This window comes from Octodon degus, unplaced genomic scaffold (assembly GCF_000260255.1).
Source record: "Octodon degus isolate 3935 unplaced genomic scaffold, OctDeg1.0 scaffold00044, whole genome shotgun sequence".
Taxonomy (NCBI): Eukaryota; Metazoa; Chordata; class Mammalia; order Rodentia; family Octodontidae; genus Octodon; species Octodon degus.
Genome location: NW_004524620.1, coordinates 10,575,111 through 10,600,248, shown reverse-complemented (window position 1 = coordinate 10,600,248; position 25,138 = coordinate 10,575,111). Strand labels below are relative to the sequence as shown.

The 25,138-nt window shown below is 42.7% G+C and overlaps 1 protein-coding gene across 5 annotated transcripts in view; it reads left to right on the top strand.

Annotated features, from left to right (window-relative positions):
* Bnc2 (basonuclin 2) overlaps positions 1–25,138 on the top strand; it is a 329,157-nt gene that overhangs the window by 146,641 nt on the left and 157,378 nt on the right. For all 5 annotated transcript variants that reach the window (XM_023715850.1, XM_004631723.3, XM_023715849.1 and 2 more), the window contains one exon: positions 2,940–3,042. Coding sequence is in view for 4 of the 5 variants with exons in the window: in XM_004631723.3 (XP_004631780.1) it covers positions 2,940–3,042 (103 nt within the window). In the remaining variant the exon portion in view is untranslated. The remainder of the gene's footprint in view (positions 1–2,939; positions 3,043–25,138) is intronic.

The following is a 25,138-nucleotide window of genomic DNA, read 5'->3' as shown; positions in this document are numbered from 1 at the left end:
TGGAGGAGGCAGGGCTGGGCTCTCAAGAGTGGACCCTGGTCCCTTCATTCTCTTTCTGAACCCATGTCATGCATGTTCAGTTTTGAGGCTTAACTGACTTGGATAGTTTTACGGTAATTTGTGTTTTTGAAGTGTAGGTGAATTGTCAAGTGATCATACTGATTCTGTTTTGTTGCAAATAAATAGTATGTCACATTTTTGTGCCATATCAAAAATGTTACTTAGAATAAAAACTTCTTTTGAAGCCACAATAGGCTCTTACTCAAAATATTTATTTAGACCATATTGTTTAAATATATGTAATTCCCTTGAGGAACAGTTAGTCTACATAAATATGAATTTGAAACAAATAGACCTTCTGGAATTCATAGAGATACTACGAGGCTGCCCCAGTGCTTAAGTGACTGTATACAAAGGAGGTGAGGTGTTTATACGTGCAATAAGAGTGGAGAACATAAAGAAGGGTGATCTGAAGGGTTGATTCTCAAATATAACAGATGTAGGAACTTACTTGGGAAGAGAAAACGTTGAATCATGAACTCGGGATCTCGCACTTGCCGGGACGGTGCTTATGCCCCTGAGCTGTGGCCCCTGCCCGCTTGTGTTAGTCGTGAATATACCTATAAATGAAGCTGTGCTTTAAATGTGGTGCAAAATTAGAACTTTTTAGTAATTTTATTATCCAACTAATGATTTAAGTTGTAAATATGCTGGAGTTAAATATAGTCTATGGAAGAGCATTTATTTTTATTGTCTGTCTCTTGCTTTTGGTAAAGCAGAGAGTTCTTAAAACAGTTTATGTGAGATGTCATTATTTCACTTCAGATGTTTCAATATTAACATTGAAATCTGTAACTGTTAAGTGACTTGCTTTCAGTGTGAACTTCATGTCGTAAACTATTGTAGTGACAGCGCAAAGTGATGAATTCTTTAGCTACTGAACGGATTATGTAAATGAGTGACTTCCAAACTGGGACCTTCTGTTATATTGTTTAGTTAAGAAACTATTGAAATTGAAATAACTTTTAGAAGAGTTATATTCTCTTACAAAATATGTGTTCTTTAATTAATACATACAGCAAAATTTTATACCCAAGTTCCGTATGGCGGGACAGTTGACACAGGAAGGAGGTCTCTGACGTATCAGGGAGGCAGCCTCTCGAAAATTTCCCTGGAGGTAAACAGGAAAGTGAGGTAGGGATGCCAACACAGGACGAAAAGGCTGGGCTGGGGAGATAGCTCCGTGAGCTAAGTGCCTGCCTAGCCAGTGCAAGGGCCTGAGTTCAATCCCTGGTATCCCCCCCCCAAAAGAAAAGGACGCAGTGATAGCATAGACAGTGGAAACAAATAAGCCCCCATGAGTCAATGTTAATTTGTTAGAGATACTTTAGCCTGCTCAGGAACAAGAGGGTGGCATCCGTTTGCTCAGTCTGAGTCTGCAAACAAAATTTATCCCATCATGTTAACAGTATGGAAAGTCCTCTGTCTGTTAAAAGTGAGATGATTATGTAACAATTCGAGTGGCTCCAGGAACGCGAGCGCCTGGAGCGTGGGAGCGAGTGAGCTTTCTGACCCAGAACCGCATTTTCAGGCACTCCACGGCCACGTTCCTCTCCAGAATCCGTAATCGTTGAGCACATCGAAATCTGTGGAGACATCTTTTCCTGGCAGCTCAGGTAGTTAGAGTAGATTGTGAATCTGTGAATGCTCAGACCAAATCCCTTCTGTCTTCAGAATTACCACGCAAATTACAGCTAAATGTACGAGGTAAATTTATTAGCTGTAGTCTGGGCGCATAGGTAGCTTTAGCACAGTTGTTAAGCATACAATTTTTTATTCCCAAAAAGTTACACTTCATTTATGCTAATTTTGTGTGGATTTCCATTGTAGCCTAAAATGATATGATAGTTTTAAGTACCGTATCTGTAAGGAAGTAGTATTTTTTTTCAAAGTGTATATGAGTTTTCTAAGAGACAGTTGTACTGTTCTAGGTAGAAAAAGTTAACAGTAATGGATTTTCTTGCGTTATATCTGATACAAGAATAAATAAAAACTTTTCTTATATTTTCATTAAAATTGGAATGTTTATATTTTTCAATATAAGAATGAGAATAAAATTAATGAAACCTCAAGGAATTGGGAAATGATGAATAATAATAGAAATACGTTAGGTCTTACTAGGTAGACTGACAGGAATATCTTTCAAAAGGTAACAAATTCAGCAGAAGGAAAGTAATGTTCTAGTAATAATTTTGTGTGCCGTATTTCACTTTCACAAACATTTCACTCTTTGAATGTATTTTTCTTTGCATTATTAAGACGTACATAAAAATGGAATTACATATTAGCAGAACTTTTTTCCTCTGGTGTTAAAATCTAGTTTCTTGTGGAATTCATACTTTTTATTCTTATTCTACTTGGTCTGTATTTCTAACTTAAAAGTTACTATGAATGACTTAAAACAGTATGTTAATGAATGAATTTTCTTAACTTTCTGTGAGAGATTTTGATAGCAAAATTTATTTTCAGAATTCTCCAGGCCTCTACTACATAAAGCTTTCTAAAATACTAGTGGTCATTATTCATTACAAATAGTGGAAAAGGGCTGGCTAGACAGCGAGGCGATCTGAGCGCCTGCCTGGCCAGCATAAGGACCCGGGTTCAATCCGCCCTTCTTCCTCCCTTGCGTACCACATGCCGTGCTGGCCCCTGGAACCCTGGGAGCTCCATGCCTGCACACACCTGGAATCCCAGAGCTGGGGAGGTTGAGACAGGAGAATCAATATGAGTGCAAGCTATATAGCGAGACCCTGTACCAGATAGATAGGTAGGTAGGTAGGTAGGTAGATAAATAAGTAAATAGATTTAAAAAAATAAAAACAGTGGAAAATACAATACTTTTTTATAGATGCTGATTCTTCTTCTCCTTTATCTTCCAGGCCATCCGATGCACACTGGTAAACTGCACATGTGAATGTTTTCAGCCGGGGAAGATTAACCTGCGGACCTGCGACCAGTGCAAACACGGCTGGGTGGCTCATGGTAAGAGCAGGCCAGGCTCTGCTTCCTGGTGTTGCTGTGGCCGTATGAATGTGTACGGTTTTTTAGAGCACCCCCTGGCCTGGAGAAGAGAGCCGTCAGCTGGGCTCCAGGTGTTAACTAGTATTGGGCCAAGGCTCTCAAATAGCTCGTTCTGTGCTTCAAGGAGCGAGGCACGTGGCTGCTCCCTGGCAGAAGGGTGAGATGTTTATAGCGCAATGGGGCCGTGGGTTCTCACTGCGCACAGCAGCAGCCAGCAAGCACCAGGCCTGCTGGAAACTCAAACACACCACAGTTGGCCTTTCAGGCCTGGAGCTCAGGGATAGCTGGCAGATCCTCCCTGCTGGGAACTCCTCGGTGCCTGTGCACCCTTGTCATGCATGTTAAGGTCTGAGTTTATCCTTCTGGCTATTAAATTTTGTATGGTGGAAGGTGGGTAAGAAAGCAAGCAGAAACATTATTTGTCTAGTATCTGAAAAATAATCTGTACATAAGCTCCTTTCAGTGTGCTCTGGGATTCCAGGGGGTTGGCCCTGGGAGCATGTGCGCTCTGCCCCCCGCCTTTGGAGTGGGGGTAGCCCAAGCAAGGACAGCAGCGTGAGGGCAGCTCGCCAGGTGCCCTGCGTGGGCCCTCCACTCTCACGTTTTCTTGTGCATGGTTTAGGGTTATTAAGTTAGGCAGAAGAAGACATGAAATTTTTTTACTTCTTAGTCTGTAGAATTTAAAAAGATAGGTGATATTTATTAAAGAAATCCTAGCTGGAGATCTTTAGACAGCCTGGGGTGCTGGCTGTTCACTGGCCATCCTCTTCACTCACAAGCGGTGCTAAACATCCAGCTGGTTGTATTTTGTATAAGTGTGATGTTATTCAAGCGAGATCTGAGGTAACAGCATCGGGCCATACCTTGAAATGCTTTCTGTTGATCATGGGCCTTGCTTGTTAGGGCTTGTGTATCAGAGTTAGGGGTCTTTCCAGCCATGTTCTGTGAGAGAGAGAGAACAGCATGCAGGGCATGCACTGGGCAGAGAGGGGAGGCATGCCACGGTCGGTTCCATAATCCCTCAAGGATGCAGCTTCCTTCATTAATTTTAAAGGCTAAATTCTGTTGCAGTCCAGCCTTGGAAAACACATGAGCTGCTATTTCATGTGCAGTCTCTGTGTGTTACGCTGTTGGAGAATTTCTTTTTTCTTCCTATATGAGCTTGCTGGGGCTTCCAGCACAATACCCCCAGACTCTTGATTAATCAAGAGAAGGTAGTTCTCTCATAGTTCTGAAAGTTAGAATTCCAAGATGAAGCACGCAGCAAGTGTAACTCCCTTCAGAGGTCTTTCTGTCTTGCACGCACCACCCTAACTTGGTCTTTACTCTGTGGTCACGCTTGTGGCGGCGCCTTACACGGCATCATTCTGCCTTTGTGGAAGGATTTCCATTGGACTGGATTGAATCCCAGCCATAAGGGCCTGACTCTAACGTTGTCACTTCTTTAGAGGCACTATCTCCATTACAGTCATGTTGTGAGCTACAGGAGGTGTTAGCTTCAACATAGGCATTCTGGGGGAGTGTAATGCATTCAGCCCATGACATTTTCCAGATGTCCTTCTTTCTGTGAAGGAAATACGGGTTTTCTAGCTAACAGGTAGAGCTTACCGTCCCCGGGCCATCTTCGGGAGCATGGCTATGATCTGTTGCGTAGGCCACATCCTGACTCTGCCGCCTCAGTGCCGTGTCGGTGCAGCCCGACCTTCCATTTTCTTATCTGTAAACTGTGATTAAAAATAGTAGACACGTTAGCACTGAGGGTGTGCCAGGGCTGATCAAAGGATGGGCTGAGGGTTTTAACTGAAATTTACTGCAGAAGAAGCCGTTGCCTTTAGTCCCTCAGGATCTGTCACATCTGCCACACTTCGCCCATCGTTCTTGCCTCTCTCTGAGCAGGTCTGGAAGTCCTCTGTGGTGGGTCTCTTTCGTTGCTCTGCAGTAGCTGCGTCGATGTGCCAAGTGCATTCAAAATGTCTGCGGCAATCTCTGGCAGGTATCGTGGTGGGTGCGCTGTGTGGCTTCTGGCTCCTCCACCAAAATACTGGCGAAATGGACATGAAGTCTTTGATCAAAAATACACGTTAAAAAAAAATACACGTTAAACAAGCATAACAGATGGGACAGTAGATAATAAAGCGGTTAACCATTAAATAAAAAAGGACTTCCCAGTTATTCACTCGTATGTTCCCCGAAGCCATTTTCCATTAATGTCATCGGTGTACTGCGGGAGTGTTGTGAGTCTAAAACTCGCTTTGCTGGTAAGCTTCGCTCTGACTTCCTCGCGCCCTTCACAGTAGCAGCGTACGGTATGTGCAGTGCTTCTTCCTTCCTGGGCAACATGAGTAAGTTGTGGTCAGTGATCGTTTTGAAGTATTGGGGGAGTGATTTTTTTAACCCAATTCGCAGTAAGGTAATTCTGTTACTGTAGACTCTGCTTCTCTTACTGTATCATTAGACGTCCTGATTCTAGCATATTAATCCAGAGTTTCTCAGGTATGAGCAAAAGAAATTGTTCCCTTCACAGTTATCATCTGGACCACCTCCTCAACCTCACAGTGGGGACAAACTTGTACATAATTCAAAGTATATACTCAGGGGTCTGCAAAGCCACTGTCCCATGTATTAGGACAGAAAGGACGGAGAGGGCTGGCCAGTGCCCTCGGCTTGGCAGTGAATGGGAGCGCAAGCCTGTGCTTGCACCTCGCGTCTCCACTGATTGCTCCGTTCCCTCCCCGCACAGGAATCCTGAAACGCGGTTCTGGTTATTTCTGCTCAGAGGTGAGCGACACAGCAGGCGCTCTGCTCCCTCCACTGTACAGAGTCCTGAGCGGGGCAGAGAGGAGGGGCTTGGTTTTCTAGGTGTGCTTTCCTCTGAAAGTGTGTGTGACACGGTAGTCAGAAATGTTCCACAGCACCACGAAACATATTCTATCTGTGGTTGTGGTGCTTAAAATTTTTTGATAACTGGTGCTAATAATTAATCAAATGTCAAATCAAGGGTTTTTTAAAAATTTTAAGAAATTTATTGCCCTTTTTGTATAAATGGTTTATTGAGTATAATTTTTAAAACTTTTGGTATATATTATTCATACCTGAGACATAAAAGTGTGGTGAGCCAGATACGCCCAGAGCGCTAGTTCGTCACCCACCTGCTCAAATCCTCAGACAGAGGGCCCTGCCAACCGCCATTTAAGTCCCTGCACTACCCCACCCCTGCTTGTCCCCCTTTATGTGTGTCAACAGACTTCTTTTTCAGTAACATGTTTTCATTAGAGAAATTCAGTTTTTAAACTTTTTCTACCTCTCACACAATTTGAAGCGTCAGTCGGCTTTTCTCTCTCTCTCTCTCTCTCTCTCTCTCTCTCTCTCTCTCTCTCTCTTTTTGTATTTGCTAAGGGTCTACAGGGTCTCACTACTAGACGGGTCTCGTAGTGATCTGCCTGTTTACAGCCTCCCAAGCGCTGGCATTACAGGTGCACCCCACCAGGCCCAGTATCAATTGCCTTCTCAGCGAACCTGGGGGCAGGGCCAGCGCGGCGCAACCGGGATTGAACCCTGGCCACTGCATCTGCCTAAGTAGGTGCTTCAGTCCGCTGAGCTATTTGGCTGGACCAGTCAGGTTTTCTGTAGTCCTAAAAGTTAGCCAGTATTATTTTTCTATGTCTGGGGATTGGTAAAAGTGGGGCGAGTTGGGAACCTAGTGTTTCCTGTTCATAGAGCCTTGAGAAGCGCTGTTGTCTGCGAAAGTGTTCCTGATAGGAGGGCTGGCTTCGGGTAAAGGTGGAGGCTGTGGCCCATGCCATTTTCATCGTTTATTATTTGAAAGTTAACTTTAATGTCCATCATCTAGTGGTTTTTTAAATGGCTAAGGTGAAAGTAAATAAAGTAATAAAACTAAAAAGATAAATGAAATTCTAAGTGATTTTAGGAAATGCTTGTTGATCAGCAAAAACAATTGCGAAAAAGCTTTTATCTTGATATATATATATATTTTTTGAAAATTTTATTGATAACAAGATAGCAATGAGACAGTTTCAAATCCAATCAGAAGTACAGTTTCAACAAATAACACACTGCATATATTCTTCTTAGTGGTTAATTGCTGCACAAGATGCGGACTTGAGATCCTATTTACAAACACCATTAGAACAGATCATTCTATTCTCTCTTGATATATATCTGTGTACTTGATAAAAGAGGTGAGCAAATTTTGAAAAGATATTCATAGTTGTTCCCATTGTACTCATTTTTGTTTTTGATATTAATATGAAATTTATCACATTGATAAAGCCACCCTTTTTCCCAGTGCCCCTCCAAAGTGACAGACCACGCCTGCTGCACTGCGATATGGTAGCTGTCTCATGTGACCATTTGGGTTTTATTTTTTATTTTTTTATAGAATTTTTTTCCCCACAATTTTGATAAACAAATAGCGATGAGACAGTTTCAAGCCAAATTGGTAGGACAGTTCCAATAATTAACACGTTGCATACATTCTTCCTAGTGGATATTTGCTATACAAGATGCGGACATGATATCCTATTAACAAACTCTATTAGAACAAATCCCTTTATTCATTAAGAGAATGTAACTATATATCTATCCTAACCATTTTGAATACACAGATACAAAATGGACACTCATCTGTATCCCTTTTTCTATTTAGTTCTGTTATTTGAATATTATAGGTGTATTAACTCAGCAAAATATTCTAAAACAGTCCAGTAGCCCATAATAGCATTGGGTCTTCTGCCTCACTGGCAATGTCAGAAATTGTTGACCTGAGTCCCCTACAGCTCAACATAACAGCATGGCTTTACTTCTTATACTTCATTTTTACACTTTTCTGCTGGATGGTTAAGACCAAGGTAAAGCAAGACCTATGTAACAAGAGTTGTAGCTTTTGGGTCTGATAAGGTCAGTGAGATCCCCTCAGGATTTATCCTGAGATCCTGTACCTCAGATTGTAGAACCTCTGTCAGTGTCAGCCATGTGGATGAGTCACGGCCATTGCTTGGCCAATGTGCTCTCTGTGAAAGCCTGAGAGAATGTTTTCTCTCCATGTGACTCTCCTTAGGCACACTCTGCATCATCAGTCACTTTCCTTTTTGGGCCCATAATCTTGATCAGAAAATTTGGGACACTACTAAGTTACATGATGTTACAGTACAAGTTCTCATATGTCCTGAGTCTTAATTGACCTTGGAAGGCTAGGGCCAAAATGTTGGCTTTCCTTGCAACCCTCCTTTTTCTCTAATTTTGGTCTGCAAACTTAGGTTGTTAACCATCCAGAAGACAAGCTTATTGTTATTACCATACAACTTAGGCAGTTGAGCTTAGCCTCACTATCTGTCTGAATATCAAACATCTTAGGCATAACATGGAACAGGTATTTTTCATCAAGTATTGATATGTTGATCATGTGACCATTTGGAAAGACTGTATGACTTGGTGCACTTAAAATGTATCACGTAGCTTAGTGGGGCTCCCGGCAGCTTCTCTAGCACAAATTCTTTTCTTTGTAGATTATTTTGACCTTAAAAAAAAGCTTGTGCCCTTCTCACTGGCTGTGTGGATCACAGAATTTCCATTCACTTCCAGGACTGAAGTGACCCAAAGTGTTACTGGCTGGTGTCTCCCTTGTCAGAAGGCTAATTGCGCTAGAATTCATGAGGGCTTTTTCTCTTATATTTTATCAGTGTGATTTCCTTTTACTACTTGCAATTCATTCAAGGAACAGGTAGTCTTACATTATTGCTTTAGTCATTTGCTCATCAAGCCTGCCTCTTTGCTGCCCATGTTTTATCGAGATAGAAGCTGAAATGCAGTCTGTCCTGCATCGTCTGGTTGTGGTGAGTATGTGCTTATTAAACACATACTTGGACCAGGTGAGCTTCAGGCGTTGCCACAGGAAGTGATGTGGGATGTAAAGTTGATTTAGTATCACATAGCGGCCAGTTTAATGTCTTAATGTACTGTAAGGCTCACTATTTCTATTCTTCATTAATTTCAAATCTTTTTTTATAAATTATTAGAAGTAATACTCCTTTTTACCCTGTTCCAACATTGCTGAATTTGCATTCTCAGATGTTACTAGTTCTGTCTCCTCAGGCCAGAGTATTTAGAGAGACCCTCATGCAAATAGAAAACATGAGTAACCCATTAAATTTGAGTTTCAGCTAATCAGTGATTTAAAAATATGATCATATACTATGCAGATTTAACTGAATATGCTATATTTTTACTTGCTACACTTGACATGCTAATACCCTAGAAGGGAATCCTTGTAGTTGGGAGCCAGTTGTCACAGTGATGTCCTAAATCAGCGCTGTCAGTTATGAGCAACCTGCAATTGAAAAACTTTTTGTTGTCAGTCCTATACTTGGAAGCATTAGCTCTCTGTATTGTATTTATAAACTCCCCAGTTTTGTTTTTTTTTTTAGCCGTGGTACCTTATAAGGACTCAAACAGAGTAGCTCAAGACTAGTAACTTTACACCTCATCCTGTAAGAGGTCACATGTCTATATTGTTTGTTGCAGTTTGCAGTTAGTTCCCAACTGGTACAAACTGTAACAGTCGCCCTGCTTTTAAGTCCTTGGCCAGCTGGATAGCTTAGTGGACTAAAACACCTGCTCAGGCAGACACTGGAACTGGCGTTCGATCCCTGGCCTGCTATGTCGGCTCCTCCCCCGGGGCACAGAGACAGTGATTGAGACTGGGCATGGTGGCGCGTGCCTGTAATCCCAGTGCTTGGGTGACTGAAAACAGGAGGATCACTGTGAGTCTGATCTGTGTAGTAAGACCCTGTGGGCCCTACAGACCCTATACTAAATATATAAAAATAAAACAAAAGCCAGTAGTACGCTTTCCTTTCCCATCCTGTTCTCTCCTCTAATCTTCTCCCTTCTCAACCCAAATAGAAACTCTCTGATCTCAAGCATTAAAACATGACATTTTTATGATTTCATGCTTATATTGAGAGACTCAACAATGTCCTTAGTACAATTTGTAGATTTTTGTCAAGATAGAGAGTTGAGAGTTGGGGGATTACGAATCCTCTGATAAAAGAAGTTAATGTTCCCAGATACTCACGTACAGCCAAAGCTTTGGCCTTCTTTTACTGACCTGCCAGTGTCCCATTAGAATGAATTTTTGCTCTGGGAGAAAGTGTTTCCAGAGGCATGTTTAGTACTTGGTGAGCCGTACAGCACAGGTGTTGGTTTGGGTACTTCTCAGCCCCAGGAAATAAGGTTTTAGCAGTGGCAAAGAGACGTTGATCCCGTGGGAAGGTGCATCTGGGCTTTGGCCAGACATAGGAGGGTGGAAGCACCCAGCCCTCTTCTCTGACAGGGCACCCTCCGCCTGGAAGAAAGCAGCACTCACCCAGCGTCTGCTGCCTCTGCACCTGGGCGTGGCGGCCTCTGCCTGTAAGCTCAGCACTCTGGAGGCTGAAGCAGGAGGATCCCTGTGTGTGAAGCCAACCTGGGCTACACAGTGAGTTCGAGGCCAGCTTGAACTGCATAGTGAGACCCTGTCTCAGAGGCCCACCCCCTGAAAACAGAAGTCTTCTAGTGGGTGTGCCTTTTCCAGACAGTCACATGAAAAGTGGCTGTCCCTGACTGCAGTTATCTACTGGTTGGAGAGACCGAGAGGCAGCGGGGCCTGGTCGCTGCACGGGCAACGTCCTTGGACATTACTCCGCTTGTTTTCATTTCAGAGAGTAAAAACAAGGTTGCTTCCTGCCTGGCACAGAAGCTTGGGTTGCTTGACCTGAGGGCGCAGTGCCCTCTTCGGCTTCTCTCTACTCCCTGATCGTGGCTGATAGACTACAAAGGGAGGACATCCTCGAAGTGCAAAGAATTGAGCTTGATTAATGCGTTAACTGTTTTCTTACTGTGACCCTAAATTATTTATTGTGATGTTTGTGAGCTTGCCCAACTTCAGGATGATGCTTTGAACTCCCTAAATTTTCTTTAAGCATGGCATAAACAGTGCCGCCTCCTGAAAACCAAGGGCTTTCTGCCTGCTAGCTTCCCAGATATTTTTCTAGCTCCATTTGGTTCCAAAGAGGACATAAAGTGAATCTGGCAAGATCTGCTTCTGAAATGTGATCAGTGCTTGTCCACTGTTGAGGTTCTTGAGGGGATCTTGAGGTAGAAACACACAGAGCTCAGTCCCCTGGGTATGGAGAAGTGTAGGTGAATGGAGGGGAGGAGCATAGAAAATAGGCAGGGGTGTTGCTCAGACAGGAGGGTGTTTAAGTGCACATCGCAGCCATCGGTGGAACCTTCCCCGGGCTACGTCACCTCTTCATTGTCTGAGAAATAGGGATAAGGTTGGCTCCTAGCTCACAGGGTTCTAGGATTACAGGACACAGTCCAGATGCCCCGTGCATACTAAACACTTGGGGTTAGTTGCTGGTAGTAGTAAACTAGGAAAAGCAAAACTTCAAGCTGTGGACGGGACAGATGTATTTATAGCCTAGTTGAGGTAAAAGTTGTGTGTAGCCAGACTAAGGACTTCTCTGAGCCTTAGTTCTTTTCCCTGTAAATTCAGATAACAGAAATGTGCTTAAATATCACAGGGTGGTTTGAGAGGGAATTAAGTGGGGGGAGGGGGACTCATGTTCTAATACAAATACTTTATGTGCCAAATTATTGTCAGTAATCTTAATGTTTGTGATCTCTAGCGTCTTCCTTCAGGACGGTTGTGGAGAGGGGGTAGTGTAAGCTGCGCCTTCCTTCCAGGGGGGCTTTGCTCAGTGCCCAGGGCGGAGGTGTGGTCACCAGTTCTCATGGTTGTAAGATCCGGTGTTCTAGGTGCAGTTGTGTCTCCAGCGAAGGCAGCTACGTATGTGCTACCTGCCCCTGCATATGCACTAAAATGGAGCTGAGCGCTTGTTTGAACAGAAGTGCAGGGCCCTTTACCGCTACGTCCTGTTTGGAGAAGTACAGAACAGTTAGCATGAATTGTGGGAACACTTACCTCATGAAAAATCCTGAAGTAGACGCATTTTAGAGCGAGTTAAGGATGCTTTTGCCTGTTTTCACACCTATCTCTGCATGGGAAGTGCTTTGATGGGCTCACTACTTTATCATTTTATTGCATTTTATTACATCATAAATTTTTATATCTTGCTAACGATTCTACAAGAAGCTTAATTGTTTATAGGGACATCTTAATTAACTAGAGTTCACCAGGGTAAGCAGAACACAAATTGAAGGGGTGATAAATGCAGCACCTCCTCGCTTGCCATCTTGCTCAGGGCTGCGGCTCGGACGAGGCAGGATGTTCAGCCGGGTCCTGAGGCCCCGGTCGCCTCAGCAGTGCCGTGTGGTGTGCCCAGCTCTGCCTGCTCGGAGGGATTCTGCTGGTTTTCCTTCTCCCTTCTCTGAACTGAGAAATCGCTGGATGAGGTAAGCGAGCTCTTTCAGAAAGAACCGACTCGTGTTGTGAGGGCCCTCAAGTTGCTTATGCGTCACCCTGCTAACCCGGCTTCACCTTTGCCTTCAGCGATATCTGTACCTTTTCAAAAGCTTCTTGAATTAATCTATTATTGGTGTGCATATAATCAAAACATTCTATAGAAAGTAACTCTGGGGAGTTACTGCACCCCCTGGAGCGGTGTCGGACAGCATGTGCTAAGGAGCCCGGGAGCAGCGTCCCTCCCTCTCCCCTTCGGGGAGTGCCCACACTGGCCTCTGCTTTGCAGCCTGCTGCTCCGCACAGTGATTGTGTGTACCTAGGTGCTACCCGTCCACGTAGAAGGACCGTGCAGGTGGGCCTTAGACTGAACTTACGCCTCTCACCTGGCTGTACAGTCAGGACGCCACTATTGGGACTTTGGAGTCCATGTGGGAAGTCTAAGTTGAGATTTGCTGTAAACATAAACTGCATGCTACATGTTTTTAAAGAGAATACAAAAAATATTTTTGAAAATCAGACATGATGCAGAATTCCACAGGAATTCAACAATGGTTGTGATATTGCATATTGTTTTCTTCAGTTTAGTTTTTAGATTATCAGATATAAGCATGTAAAATTGGTCAAAAAATTAAAAAGGACAAAAAAATTTAAGCATTAATTGCTTCAATAGACCAGCAGAAAACAACAGTACAATTACCCACATTATCCTGTATATACACATAATTATATTTCTTTTAATGCTATATTTTGAAAAGTCATCTTTTTATATAGAACAAAATTGTTCATGGCTGGGTGTGGTGGCTCACAGTAGACTACACGGTGAGGTCACAGTCAGCTAGCACTACATACTGGGACCCTGTCTCCAAAAGAAAACAAAAGTGAATTAGTCTGTTACGTATGTACCACTAGTACTGGCTGTACAAAATGCTGCCACTTTTTTCAGTGATACTAGAAAAACTAAAATTATGAACGTATCTTGAAATAGACTTTATTAGACGTCGCTGTTGCACCCTGTAGGTGAGAAAGAACGTGTTTGCAAAAGCACAGCTTGGCGGGGTTGGTGAGAGTGAGAGCCGTGTGCCGTGCCTGAGCCCGTGTGCAGGCAGGCGCCCGAGCTCTCCCTGGCGCACGCTCTGCCCCGTGGTTCCGCCTTGGGCGCCCGCTGCAGCACTGGTCCTTCCCGCTCTCTCCTGTGTCCCAGGAAGAGGCCCCCACTTTCCCTCCCCTCCTCTTTTGCCCCGAGAATGATGAGGGCGCTCTTCTCTGCATGCTCTTCAGGGTCCCTGGTGAGACTGGAAGGGCAGTTCTGGGTGCAGTAGCTTGGGAAGCTCTGAAGGCTGCTCCATCTTTGTGATCCTGCTGGTGCGTGGAGCAGCATCCCCTGGCAGCACATGGGACAGTGGCTTGTGCGAAGTCTCTAGGGTTATCTGCATGTCATTTTTCTGCCCCCCCCCGCAGTCTCTGCTCATCTTACGGCTATAAGCACAGCCTGCAGACACCGTGTCTGTCTGTGCTCCTGTGCCTCCAGTCTTCTTTTTAAAGTTCCATTCTGTTTTAGCTTTTGCTGTTTCCTTTCTGAGCGCTCAGACAACAAAATATGTAGAAGGTAGGCAGGTAGAAGGTTTTGTGTCCTAACTGGGAAGTATTTTAAAGATGTTAAATTTGGTTGATCGTTAGCAGATGTCGGCATTTCTGTTTTACTCAGAATGTACATTCCTGAGCGTGATGCCTTATACTTTTATTCTTGCCATACTCTTTCACCTGCAAAAATCAGAAAGTTAAGATATCTGCCCTTTTCCCCTTCTAGCTAATCACATTTTCCACTATCAGTAAAAAATTTTTTTTAAAAACCTCTAACATAAAAGAAAGCACATTTGGCTTGGAGACCTTGGCGAGGGAGGTCTTTCCGTAACATGCCAAAAGCGACCATCGCAGCCCCTTAAAGGAACGACTTTTTTTTCTTTATTTCACGTGAGCATTGGCAGAAACTCTGACAAGCAGCTCTTCATATTTTATTATGTTCTTGTCTGCAGAATCTCTGTCAGGCAAAAACCTTGTCAGCGGAAAACCTGTCGTCGGATCAGAGGAGACAAAAACAGGTGTCACACAGGCAGTCAAAACTGAAGGAAAAAACGATGAGGCTCGAGAGAGGCAGGCAGTTACATGAATGCCATTGCTTTTACCTTATAGATGTGTGCTATTATTGTATGGTGCTGAGTGCGCAGTTGCCTCACAGAAGAGTGGGCAGCAGACAGGGGAAGCGGCATCGTGGTTACCTGAGGAGCAGCGTGTCGCAGCTGGACGGGGTTCAGAGTTTTGCAGAGGAAAAAACTGCAGGCAGCGAGCAGTGGCTGTGTGTTCTGCTCTGGGCTATGTAAGGCTGATAGCAGTCTTAACAATTTCTAGTTGGAAACACATCATAGGGAGAAAAATTAATAAGCGCTTTCATTGGGATGTTTGGGGGTGACGGCTGTCCTGAATGCATGGGCCCACTTTCAGGGCCTCTTCTTTCTTCAGAAATCTTGCCACAGTGTGAGACACGGTGAGGCAAGAAGACAGGCATTTGTCAGTTCAGCTGTGTTGTTTGGGTATGTTTAAAACACCTATTATCAACACACTTTTAATTAAAAAAAGCTATTAAGAAGCCCTTTTACTAAGTGTGAACATCTGTATGTGCAAGCTGTAAATTAGGAGCTCACATATGTGTGCCTCAGTCAGAAACTAAATGGATTTGGCAAGTGTTTTCTACTACTTGTTTTTAAATACAATCAAACATCTAAAGAAAAAATATTGCTACATTTACAATTTGGATTTTTTTTGGTCTCTGTTGATACTGATTAATAGAACTTTTCCAACTAGAAATTAAAATCATCACAGTTGGAGTAGTAAACAGAATTCAAAGCATTGACAAATACCTCCACATTCCCTTGCTTACATCATTCCAGGAGACTTGCTTTCTGAGAATTGGGGTTCCCCGAAGTAGGCCTGGTGGTATAAAGGAGCTCCATTTTGCCAGTTGCTAAGCCCTGAAGGTGTCTTCATTGATGACTCAGCACGCCAAGCAGCCGGCTATCAGAGGACGAGACGACGGCGTCCAGCCCCGTCTGCCCGCTTGTACACTGACCGTATTTGTGAAGCGTCAGCAGGCGTCACTCTGGCCCTTAACATTTTCTGCTCATGCATTTAAATTTGGTTCATGTAGACTTTCCCTAAGACTGGGCCCCAGCCTTCTTCCATGAGCAGATCTTTATAGAAGGTCACTTATCCCAGTAGTCACCAATGAAAATCAGTTTGGTACTTGATATATGTAGTAAGCAAGCCCAGCCATCCAGAAGAAGCACAAATTAGTGTCAGAAGTGTGTGTGATACTCCAGTTTTAAGGGATTACTTGTAGTGGAGAAACAGAAAACAGATTGAGTATAGATGTAGAATGAAATTTCAGGCTAACTTGCTGGAGAAAGAAGAAAAAACACTTTTGAAACAAAAGCAACATGTTCATTTTTAAAAAAGAATGTAACAATTGCTTCCTTTTAGCTGTTTCCTACCAGATATGCTGGCTTTTTATATCACTGTCCTCACTCAAGTTTGAAATATCTTCTCAGTACCTCTCATGGAATTTAGTGTGTGTTGCACTTACAGAATTTCCTTAGTGAAGTTCTTACATAGCTACTCGGCACTTAAGAAAGATCGAGGGTAGGGCAATTACTCATTTGTATAAGAGTTCAGTTTAATAAAATGACATATGCAGTTCTTTCAAATAGGAAATTTCAGTAGTTTTTAAATGAGTTATGTTTTACAGTCAGCATGTATCTTATTCAGTGATTTAATAAAATTTGAATAGAACAAGTTTTAAGCAGCCAACTTGCAACTAGCCTTAGTGACTGAAGCTTGGAGAGAACTTCAGAAGTAATACTAATTCTGAAACCGAGTTTCAGCAAGTAGATTCAGGTACCAGATCTCTCCCAACTCCACCACCATCAGATTTGCAGATTCAGTTTTCCCTTTTCCTAGTGCTGCCTTGGAGTGGAGTTGCTGTAGTATCAGCAGAGATGTTTCCCCAGATGTGGACCACGTAAGGAGAGAGGAGAATAAGCAGAACCAAGTAGCTGTTCGGTCTGCTAGCCAGGCGTGAACCCTGATCCATCAGTAGTTGACTACTTCTGTGGGTGCCGCAGCCAGATAGTAGTGATTTCCAAGGTCTGGTCTGAAGACTGTACGATGCATAAGGCCGCAGGGGAAGTGCCAGGCCCGTTGAAATATTAGCTGTATGGTTTCCGGTAGGGCTCAGATTCCCCCTTGGGCTGATTGTAGATGTTTGTATGTGTACGTCCACGTAATCTGAAAGCTATAAGCCAACTCTGCCTGATGAAGATCGAGAGGACAATTATTGGAACTAATTTTGTCCCCTTTTCTGCCCGGTACTGTAAAGTCACATTTATAATAGTGACAAATTTACATAATATTTCTTATATATTGAGATTTTTTAAAAATGAAGGGTTGTTCACCTAAAGTATATGAGGCAGAGTAACCTAATAAGGGTTTATAGAGTTTCTTCAGTTGTGTGTGTGTGTGTGTGTGTGTGTGTGTGTTTTGCTCCCCAAACACTGAGACACTATTTGTTTAAGAAAAAAAAGAAAGCCCCTTGCACGTATGGCTGACTGTTTTCATCATCATGCTTGGGGACTGGCTCTTTCAGCTACTTAGCATTTCTTTCCTTTTCTTAAAAAAAAAAAAAAAAAAAGTCCTACAAGCAAGCCTTTTCTCTCCTTGGTATTAAATATCCTAATTAATTCAACCTTGACAGATATAGCTAGGAAGTTGTGACTTCAATGGAATATGAGCTATTTTGTACTTAATTTGCTTCCAATTACGTATATCTTTACCCCCAAAGTAGTGAATAAAAAGGTACAGATCTCTGTTACTTTAATGATAAGGAATATTTCTCTTAATCGCAGTTGTTGCCTACCTCCATGATCACTTGATTCACTGAAAAGTTTTTAAGATGCTGTCATTGCCATTTCTTGGTGTTCTCCCCAAGCGCTAAGTTTTTATTAGGACCCGGCGTAGAGTCCATGGTTAGATTAAACCTTTGCCTTGAGTGCTGATGGTCTTGCCTATTAAAAGAGCCTAGTCTTGTAATGGGAAAGGATTGATGTTATAATGATTCCAAAGGGCCCCTTTGTGATGAAATTCTAAGTACGTGAAATCCCATTAAGCCTGAAGAAGTTCAGGGAATAGCTACATTGCAATGATATATCATTATGCCAAGTATAGTGTGCTTATTGTAAAATATGCTATGACTGGAAACTATCAGTCATATTAGTAACAATGGCGACCCCACGCACCAACATAAATTCACAAGTTATGGCCTAGATGTTTAAGGGACGAGTGATAACTATATGGTTTATTGAATAATCAAAGCCTAAAACTCTGATTCCAAAAGTTACTCTAATGAAACGCTGTCACTAGCAACTTTTAAAGAAGTTGTGGAGGGAATTCCACAAAAACATTCCCTAAGGATATGTGTTAGGTGTTACTGTACTGGAAAATAAAGTAGTGTGCTAGTGTCCAGAGCTCCTAAGTTGGCCACTTGATGCTGCTATAATTTGGAAACCTCAAGGGAGCTGAAGCCAGAGGCATGGTTATCTAGTTGGCCTTCCACTGTAAGGCTCTCTCATCTTTCTCCCAAAGAGAAAGAATAAGTTTTTTCTACATTTTTTTTAAATTTACAGAATTTCTTCAAATTGGCCCTTAAAATATTTGAACTGTCTTTCTAAGGTAGCACTGGAAATCAGTGAAATGATTGTATTTTAGACCCTTTTCATAGAAAATTTTAATCATTTTGGTCTGCAGATTAGGTGATTTTGAAAAACTGCTTCACTTGGCACGTGTATTTTATTAAAGAAAAATAATGCTCGTTAGCTTCGTGTGGCCGTGGCTAGGTGGCTGCTGGGTGGCATCCGAGTACATCAGGGAGGCAGGAGGCACATTCTTGTGGAAACCACCTCAGTCAGGTGAGTATGACTTTTAAAAAAGTGAAAAGTTGTGGGCTACTAAGAACTGTAAACCATCGCTGAGAGCCAATTTTCTAGGATCAGTGAAAAGCACTTTTATACTTTCACATTAAGAAGAAAGAATCTGAATATGTTCTTATTTCTCTGACCTTCACAGAAAATATTGGAAGTGAGGTTCATAGAATTATAGGATTTTGTTTATTGTAGTCTATTTGACAGTTTGGGGAGTAATTCCTGTTTAAAATTTAAATAAAAAGTCACACATCATGCTATAGATATTTTGTAAGTACCGCACCCCTACCCCTAGCGTAATTTTACACACTTGAGAAATGAATTCTGTAAATGATACTATCTGAGTTTTTCGAGTCCATTGTATTTACTGTCAAATGCGTGTATTACTATGTTGTGTATTGTGTGTGACATTTAATTTCACGTTCACGTTGCATGCATGAATGAACCACGGAAGTCCCCGTTGTCCTTGTAGCAGTTCTGGTCTCACACATGGCTTCTGAGTAATATTTGTGTCTTGTGGCGTAGCCGCTGCTGTCCTCTGCAGAACTGTGGATCTTATCAAAATGTTTAATGAAGTTATATCCAGGCCTCATTCCTGCATTTGTTCTGTAGTCAGGAAATTGCCAGTTTAAGGTTTTGTTTCTGACATTTTGAAGAAATCCAGGTAAATCATAATTCCTCGGTGACTTAATTCATAGTTTAAGAAGCCTATATTATGTGAAATTTCTTCTTATCTTCCTAAGTAGTGTAGATGTTGTGCAGTTAAGGTCATTTTTGCCAGATGAATTTCTGCATTTGTGAAAAAGAGGTTAAAGGGCTACAGGCATAACTTAGCAGTAGAGTACTTGTGTAAAAGTGTGAGGGCCCTGGTTTGATCCACGCCCTATAGATAACAACAGAGAGGTTAATTTGTCAGTTTGCCTTTTTTTCCCCTCCAAACCTTTTACACACACACACACACACACACACACACACACTCACACACACACTCAACAATTCTTACAGTCCTAGTGCGGGACTCCTCTCCTACCTCCCTCTCAGGTTTGTGCTGTGCCTTTTTCTATCGCTCGGAGACCATTAAATCCAGCGTATTGATCACATCTAGTGATCTATGCTGTTGTTGTGGATGAGTTTCATGATGTTTATATAATTCAGTCTGTACACCCGGATTTTAAGATCATTTTTAGATAATACTTGAGTAAACAGGCAGCGTGCAGCTGGTACTGAACGGGCACATCCAGGCCACACCACTTTGAGACATCTGCGTGTAAAGGAGGGAACCTCTCCAGGCTTCCTGGAAAACAAAAGTAAAATCTGAACTGGAGCAGGAAGGAAAGAATAATCAGGATTAGTAAGAAAGAAGAAAAGCCCTTGAAGGAGCATAACTGAAAATACAAACCTGACAGCCGCAACTGCTCAGCTATAACCTGCTGGTCTCTCCGCGTGACCTTGTGTTGCCCCGCCGCTCTTGCCCCAGTCCACTTGACGTTGCTGACTCCCGGAGCCTGCCCCCAGGTTAATTCTATTTGCATTGCAGGCACACAGTTTGTATTTTTGTGTGTTCACATGTATTTTTTAAAAATGGGTTTTCTTCACTAGCCAGTTAGCTGTAAGTGGCCCAAATCATGTCTGCTTTGTTCTAAAATTGAGTATAAGAGTCGGACCTGAAAATACTCGCAGAGGGACTGACTGTTAAAATGCTAGAGAATCAGCGGGCGGCTCACTTCGGATGGAACGGGGGTGCATGTTAGAGACTCATTAGGCTGCAGAGCAAATCAGGTGCTGGCGGTCTCCTGGCCTGTTAAGGAGAGAGAGAGACGGAGAGGGAAAAGCAGTGGCGGTGGCATGCGAAGAGGCTGGGGAGAGCGATGGAGATTTTTGAGCAGAGAGATATATGTTAAGTAATACTTTGCAAAGACTTGACTTGATTTATTTGGGATATGGTAGGCCAGTGGAAGCTGCAAGACCCAACCAAGTGGGAGTCATTGCAGCAGTGGGGGGCTGAAAGCCTACATACTTGCTCCCTAGGGGCAGAAGAAATTGATCTAAGAAAAGTTCCGGTGGTATGGATGTTCGCCTGATTACACAGGTGAGCAAGGGGAAAGAGGGATGGTCGTGGATGTTCTTGCGACATGGTGTAAGGTGAGAGCAGAGGCTCAGTAAGTACTTACGCACACGTAGTGTTATCTCAGATACGTGAAATTACTCCTTGAATAAAGCAGATGCAGGTGCATGGACATGTGCCCAGGCATCTCTTCTGGATGATAGGATTGTGGATGCTACTGTTGTTTTCCCCTCCCCCCCCCGCCCCATCCCAAATTTGTAGCAATTTTTTTAGTGAGCACTTACGAAAAAAAAAAAATGACAGACACAAAAAGGGATTTCAAGCATTTTGGTCTTGTGTTCCAGATCTGCCTTTTGCTGTACTGTGAGTGAAGCGGCACATGTTTGCGTGGAGAACTTGGAGTGTGGGTCAGGCTAGACTTGCGGGCCAGGCATCCCCTGCATAGGGTGGGAGGGATTGGGCTCCTGCAGGCAGATCGTCACAGAAGGCAGCCAGAGGGCTGCGTGGCTGGAAACCTGGTATTTCCTCAGCCCCTTAGCTGGCTTTTCACCAATCTTGAAAAGAGCAGTCATTTTGCAGCCCTGCCTGGTGTGTGCTTGGCGCGTTGGTGCTTTCCTCGGCTTCTTAGCTTGGTCTTACTTCATGCTCTTTTCCCCATCGATGAAGTGAGCTTCACTGTACCTGAAGATTTTGCAAACTGACGCTGTTGCCGCAGTTCCGCATGGCGAGTGAGTTGGCAGTGCCGGGTAGCATGTAGGCGGCAGAAAGGATTGGAGCCTTGAAGTTAGTCGGTCCTTACTCTGGAAGAAAGCAGGCACTTTTAAAACTTTGAATTATTGCTTTAAGTCTTTGTTTTTCACGCTTAGCTCTTATCCTACCCTCATCTTCCAGATTACATTACTCTAAATAATCACTGGAAAGTCCTTTGTCATTCACTTATGGTACATATTTGTGATAAAAATTAAGAAACTGTATCTAGAATAGAATTTTTATTTATTCCAGTCACCCAGTGAACCAAAGCAATGTAAATACTACAAGTTTTCATAGTTTATTCAGCAGAAAGTGGGTTTTTGTTAGAAATGCACTTGTCAGTGAGATTGATGGGACTATAATTTTTTTCTTCTCAGACTAGCTCTTGTATCCATGACAGTACATGACAGAAAAAGGTACAAGTCATTTCTCTGCCTGTTTTTACAGCTGTCACTTGTCTGTGAGTAGATGGGACTAGGTGTCGCCACCCCATTGCGTTCTTAGAGCGATTGCAGATTATTTGCCAAATACCACTGAGAACATTCCTGGTCCTGATAAAAACAAGGAAATGTTACCCAAATACTGTTCAAATCATTCACTTTCTCACATTGCTGGGAAAAGTCATGAGTAAGACGTATTAAATGGCTATTTGTAAATTTACAGTTTGTCTTTAATTTAGAAATATTTTCTTCCAGTATACACATAAAAGAGTAAGAAAATAAAAATGTTCCTGTAATAGTTTTAACCAAATGCTTTTGTCTTAATGTTATAGATTTAGTTACCTTTATTGACAGAAATTTCTATAGTATAGCCTGAATGGCAAAGTCAGTTCTCATGGCCAAATCAAGCTGACAAGTCTGACTTAATCTTCACCGGAAAATGGTATATTCTGATTTCAATTTAAATAAGTTTATTACGAAAATTTACAAAACACACCGGAAAGATGATGTGTGATAAATTACCAAAAGACTACAGAATAAAATGTGGTGCAAATAAAGTTATCCAGTTTATAATAGAAGTGTTTTTTTTATCACTTAATTGGTAATGACATACTATAATGTGTAGCTTCAGCAAGATATTTATGAAGAATGTTACAAGTCACAGCATTATATTAATAAATGTGGTTCCATGTGAGTCACACAACTTAGTATTGAACTTTAAAAACAAATTAGGTAAGTTGTATATAAAACATTAGTTTTATTAGATCTAATGGCAGGCTACCCATATGTACTTAAAAAAAGGGGCCCTGACCTCACTGTGCTCTTGCCCGCCTCTATGGCTTTGCACTGGCGGCTGAACCAAGGGGGCAAGGTTGCAGCGGGTGCAGGGCATCAGACCTGCTGTAGTGGTGGGGTGAGAGACAGAGCCGGGCCGATAACTCGGAGAGTGCTGTGGCTCACTGTGCGAGGCTCCCCAACACCTTCCTGTTCTTCAGTAATGTTGCAGATGCTACTGGATCCCAACCAGTGCAACAAGTCAAGAAAACTAAAAGACATAAAGTTTGGGAAGGAAATCTGAAGCAGCCCATGTAACTTGCAAGTGCCCTGTAGTTTAAACCAAACTGTTAGCTAGAATCCAAGCATACCCTGAGCAGGCAAGACAGAAGTACCTACAGTTGAAGCACGAAGGAGTAGGAGGAGCTTGAACACAGACATCAAGACCTGAAGAGGGGAAGTCTTCATCAAGCGAGAGGTGAAGCCAAGTCTGATCTGTTGGTTCTAAGTCCTGAAGAGTGAAGGTCAAGGTTCTGGACCAAGTGACACTGAGACAGGCACATTGAAGCTGCTCTTCAGACCCTCGGTGGAAAGTGGGTTTGTGGCCATCCAACTGAAACACAGTTTGCACAAGGTGACTGCGAAGGACCAGATCAAATGAAATCAAAGGCATGTCATCCTCGTTCTCCAGCTCCTCACAGGAGACGAAGAAGCCCCAGTCAAAGGAGAACTTGAGGTAGAAGTTCTTCACAGGGAAGAAACAGGAGGTGTTTGGATAACCTTGGAGTCTCAACACTGGCCATTCTTGTGGACTAAATCTTGTTCCAGGTCACTACCAAGGTGGTCTACTTCAGTACGGGAGTCAAGAACTCCAGAAAGGAATTCTGGTTAAGGTCCATGTCAATAAGAAAATCATAATCAGGTTCACCTCAGAATCAGACTAGCTCAGGAACAAATTCAAGATCACATGGAAGACATTCTGACTCCATACCAAGGTTCCCCGTAAGCGTCCCAGAGGGTACAGTTTCTGAAACTAAAACACACGCTTCTTTGGTCACATTCCTGGTCTTAGAGTTATCATCATAAGAAGTTGATGAAAAAACAAGAGTACCACATAATCTTTAATAAAGTTATTATATCATTATGTTAAATAAAAACTTTAAGGCTTTTATGAAGGGAAGCCTCATACTATCACAAATTGTTTTTTCTTCATTTGGATCATTATTTGTTGCTTTTTAATAGGTCGTAGGAAATATTCAAAATTTTATAAGGTGAAAGTGATTGATGATATCTGAAATAGTTTTACATTGTTTAATTACATAGGTTATACTTACCTTACTAAGTGATAAACATAATTTCTGAATCATGTGATTTTCATCTTGTGTATTTTATAAATTTTGTAGGTCCAGGAAAATATTCAAAATGAATTAAGAAAATGCAGGTGTCAGTGTACCCAGGCGCTTTTCCTCAGAGGATGACCCTCTGCAGGGTGAAGCAGCACCGAGAACAGCTGAAAAGAGCTGCTGGCCTTTGAATACGTGGGGGTTGCGGGCACGTTTAGATCAGACAGCTTTGCGTTGCGCCCACAAGATGCTGTCTAAAGAGGGCTGTATTGCTGACGTGGACAGTCACACAGGAGGTTCATTACCACAGCTGCATGTTTACGAACTCCGAGCATTCCGGCCAAGGCCCAAGCCTGGAGTTCTGGCTGCTCTTCTTAGTTAGATGTAATTGGGGAAGGAAGAGCCTTTAATAAGGAAGGCTTTTCTAAATGAATTAAAATTGTGAATGAAGTTTCTGGGACAGTGGACCATAAAAGGTAGCCAGAGTCTACCTTGACTTTGTGTAGGATGGAGCGTTTAGTTTTCCAGTGAGATGTGAGAGTGGGTGGTCTGCATGTGCTCTCAGGCCTGTCCTCCGGGGGTTGTCGCCCCTGAGCATGTTATCACAGAACCTGAAATGCAAGGCCGCTCAGCGCACCTCAGAAGGCCTTTCGCATGAAGCTTAGATTTGTTGTAGAAACCCACTCATTTGAGGCATCTCCGTGGTATAGAAAGGCAGAGCCTTCTCTTCTTTTCACTTGGCTGTCAGCATCCCTGCCTCCTGAATTATCTCTGTGATTTTCAGTGTGACGTGTGAGCCAGGGCATGCCACAGTATTTGCAGTATTTGCAGCAGTTCCTCTAACTTAACCCTTTTTCTAGACAGTTCCACTTCGGGGATTTGTAGCTCTGAGACAGGTTCTTTGCATACCTGGGACTACTTTCGCTGCTAGCTTGGTGTCATGTCTCACAGGATGGCAACTATGGTTTTATTTAAATTTCTGTTCCTTTGTTAGAGTTTTATGTGCAAATTAAAAACTTGTCATCTTATAAAATATTTCATGTGTTCTATTGCCTGTTAACAACAAATGAAATTATCAGGCTTGGGATTAAAGCTCCAGATGAGCTGCTCTCTGACCTTTTTGGGCTCATCTCCAGCCTTGTATGTTGCTTGAAGTGTTTACACATTCTTTCAGTGGTTAGTCCTTTTGCACCCATTAGTTTAGTGGTTCTCAAAAGTGTGGCCCCAGCCCG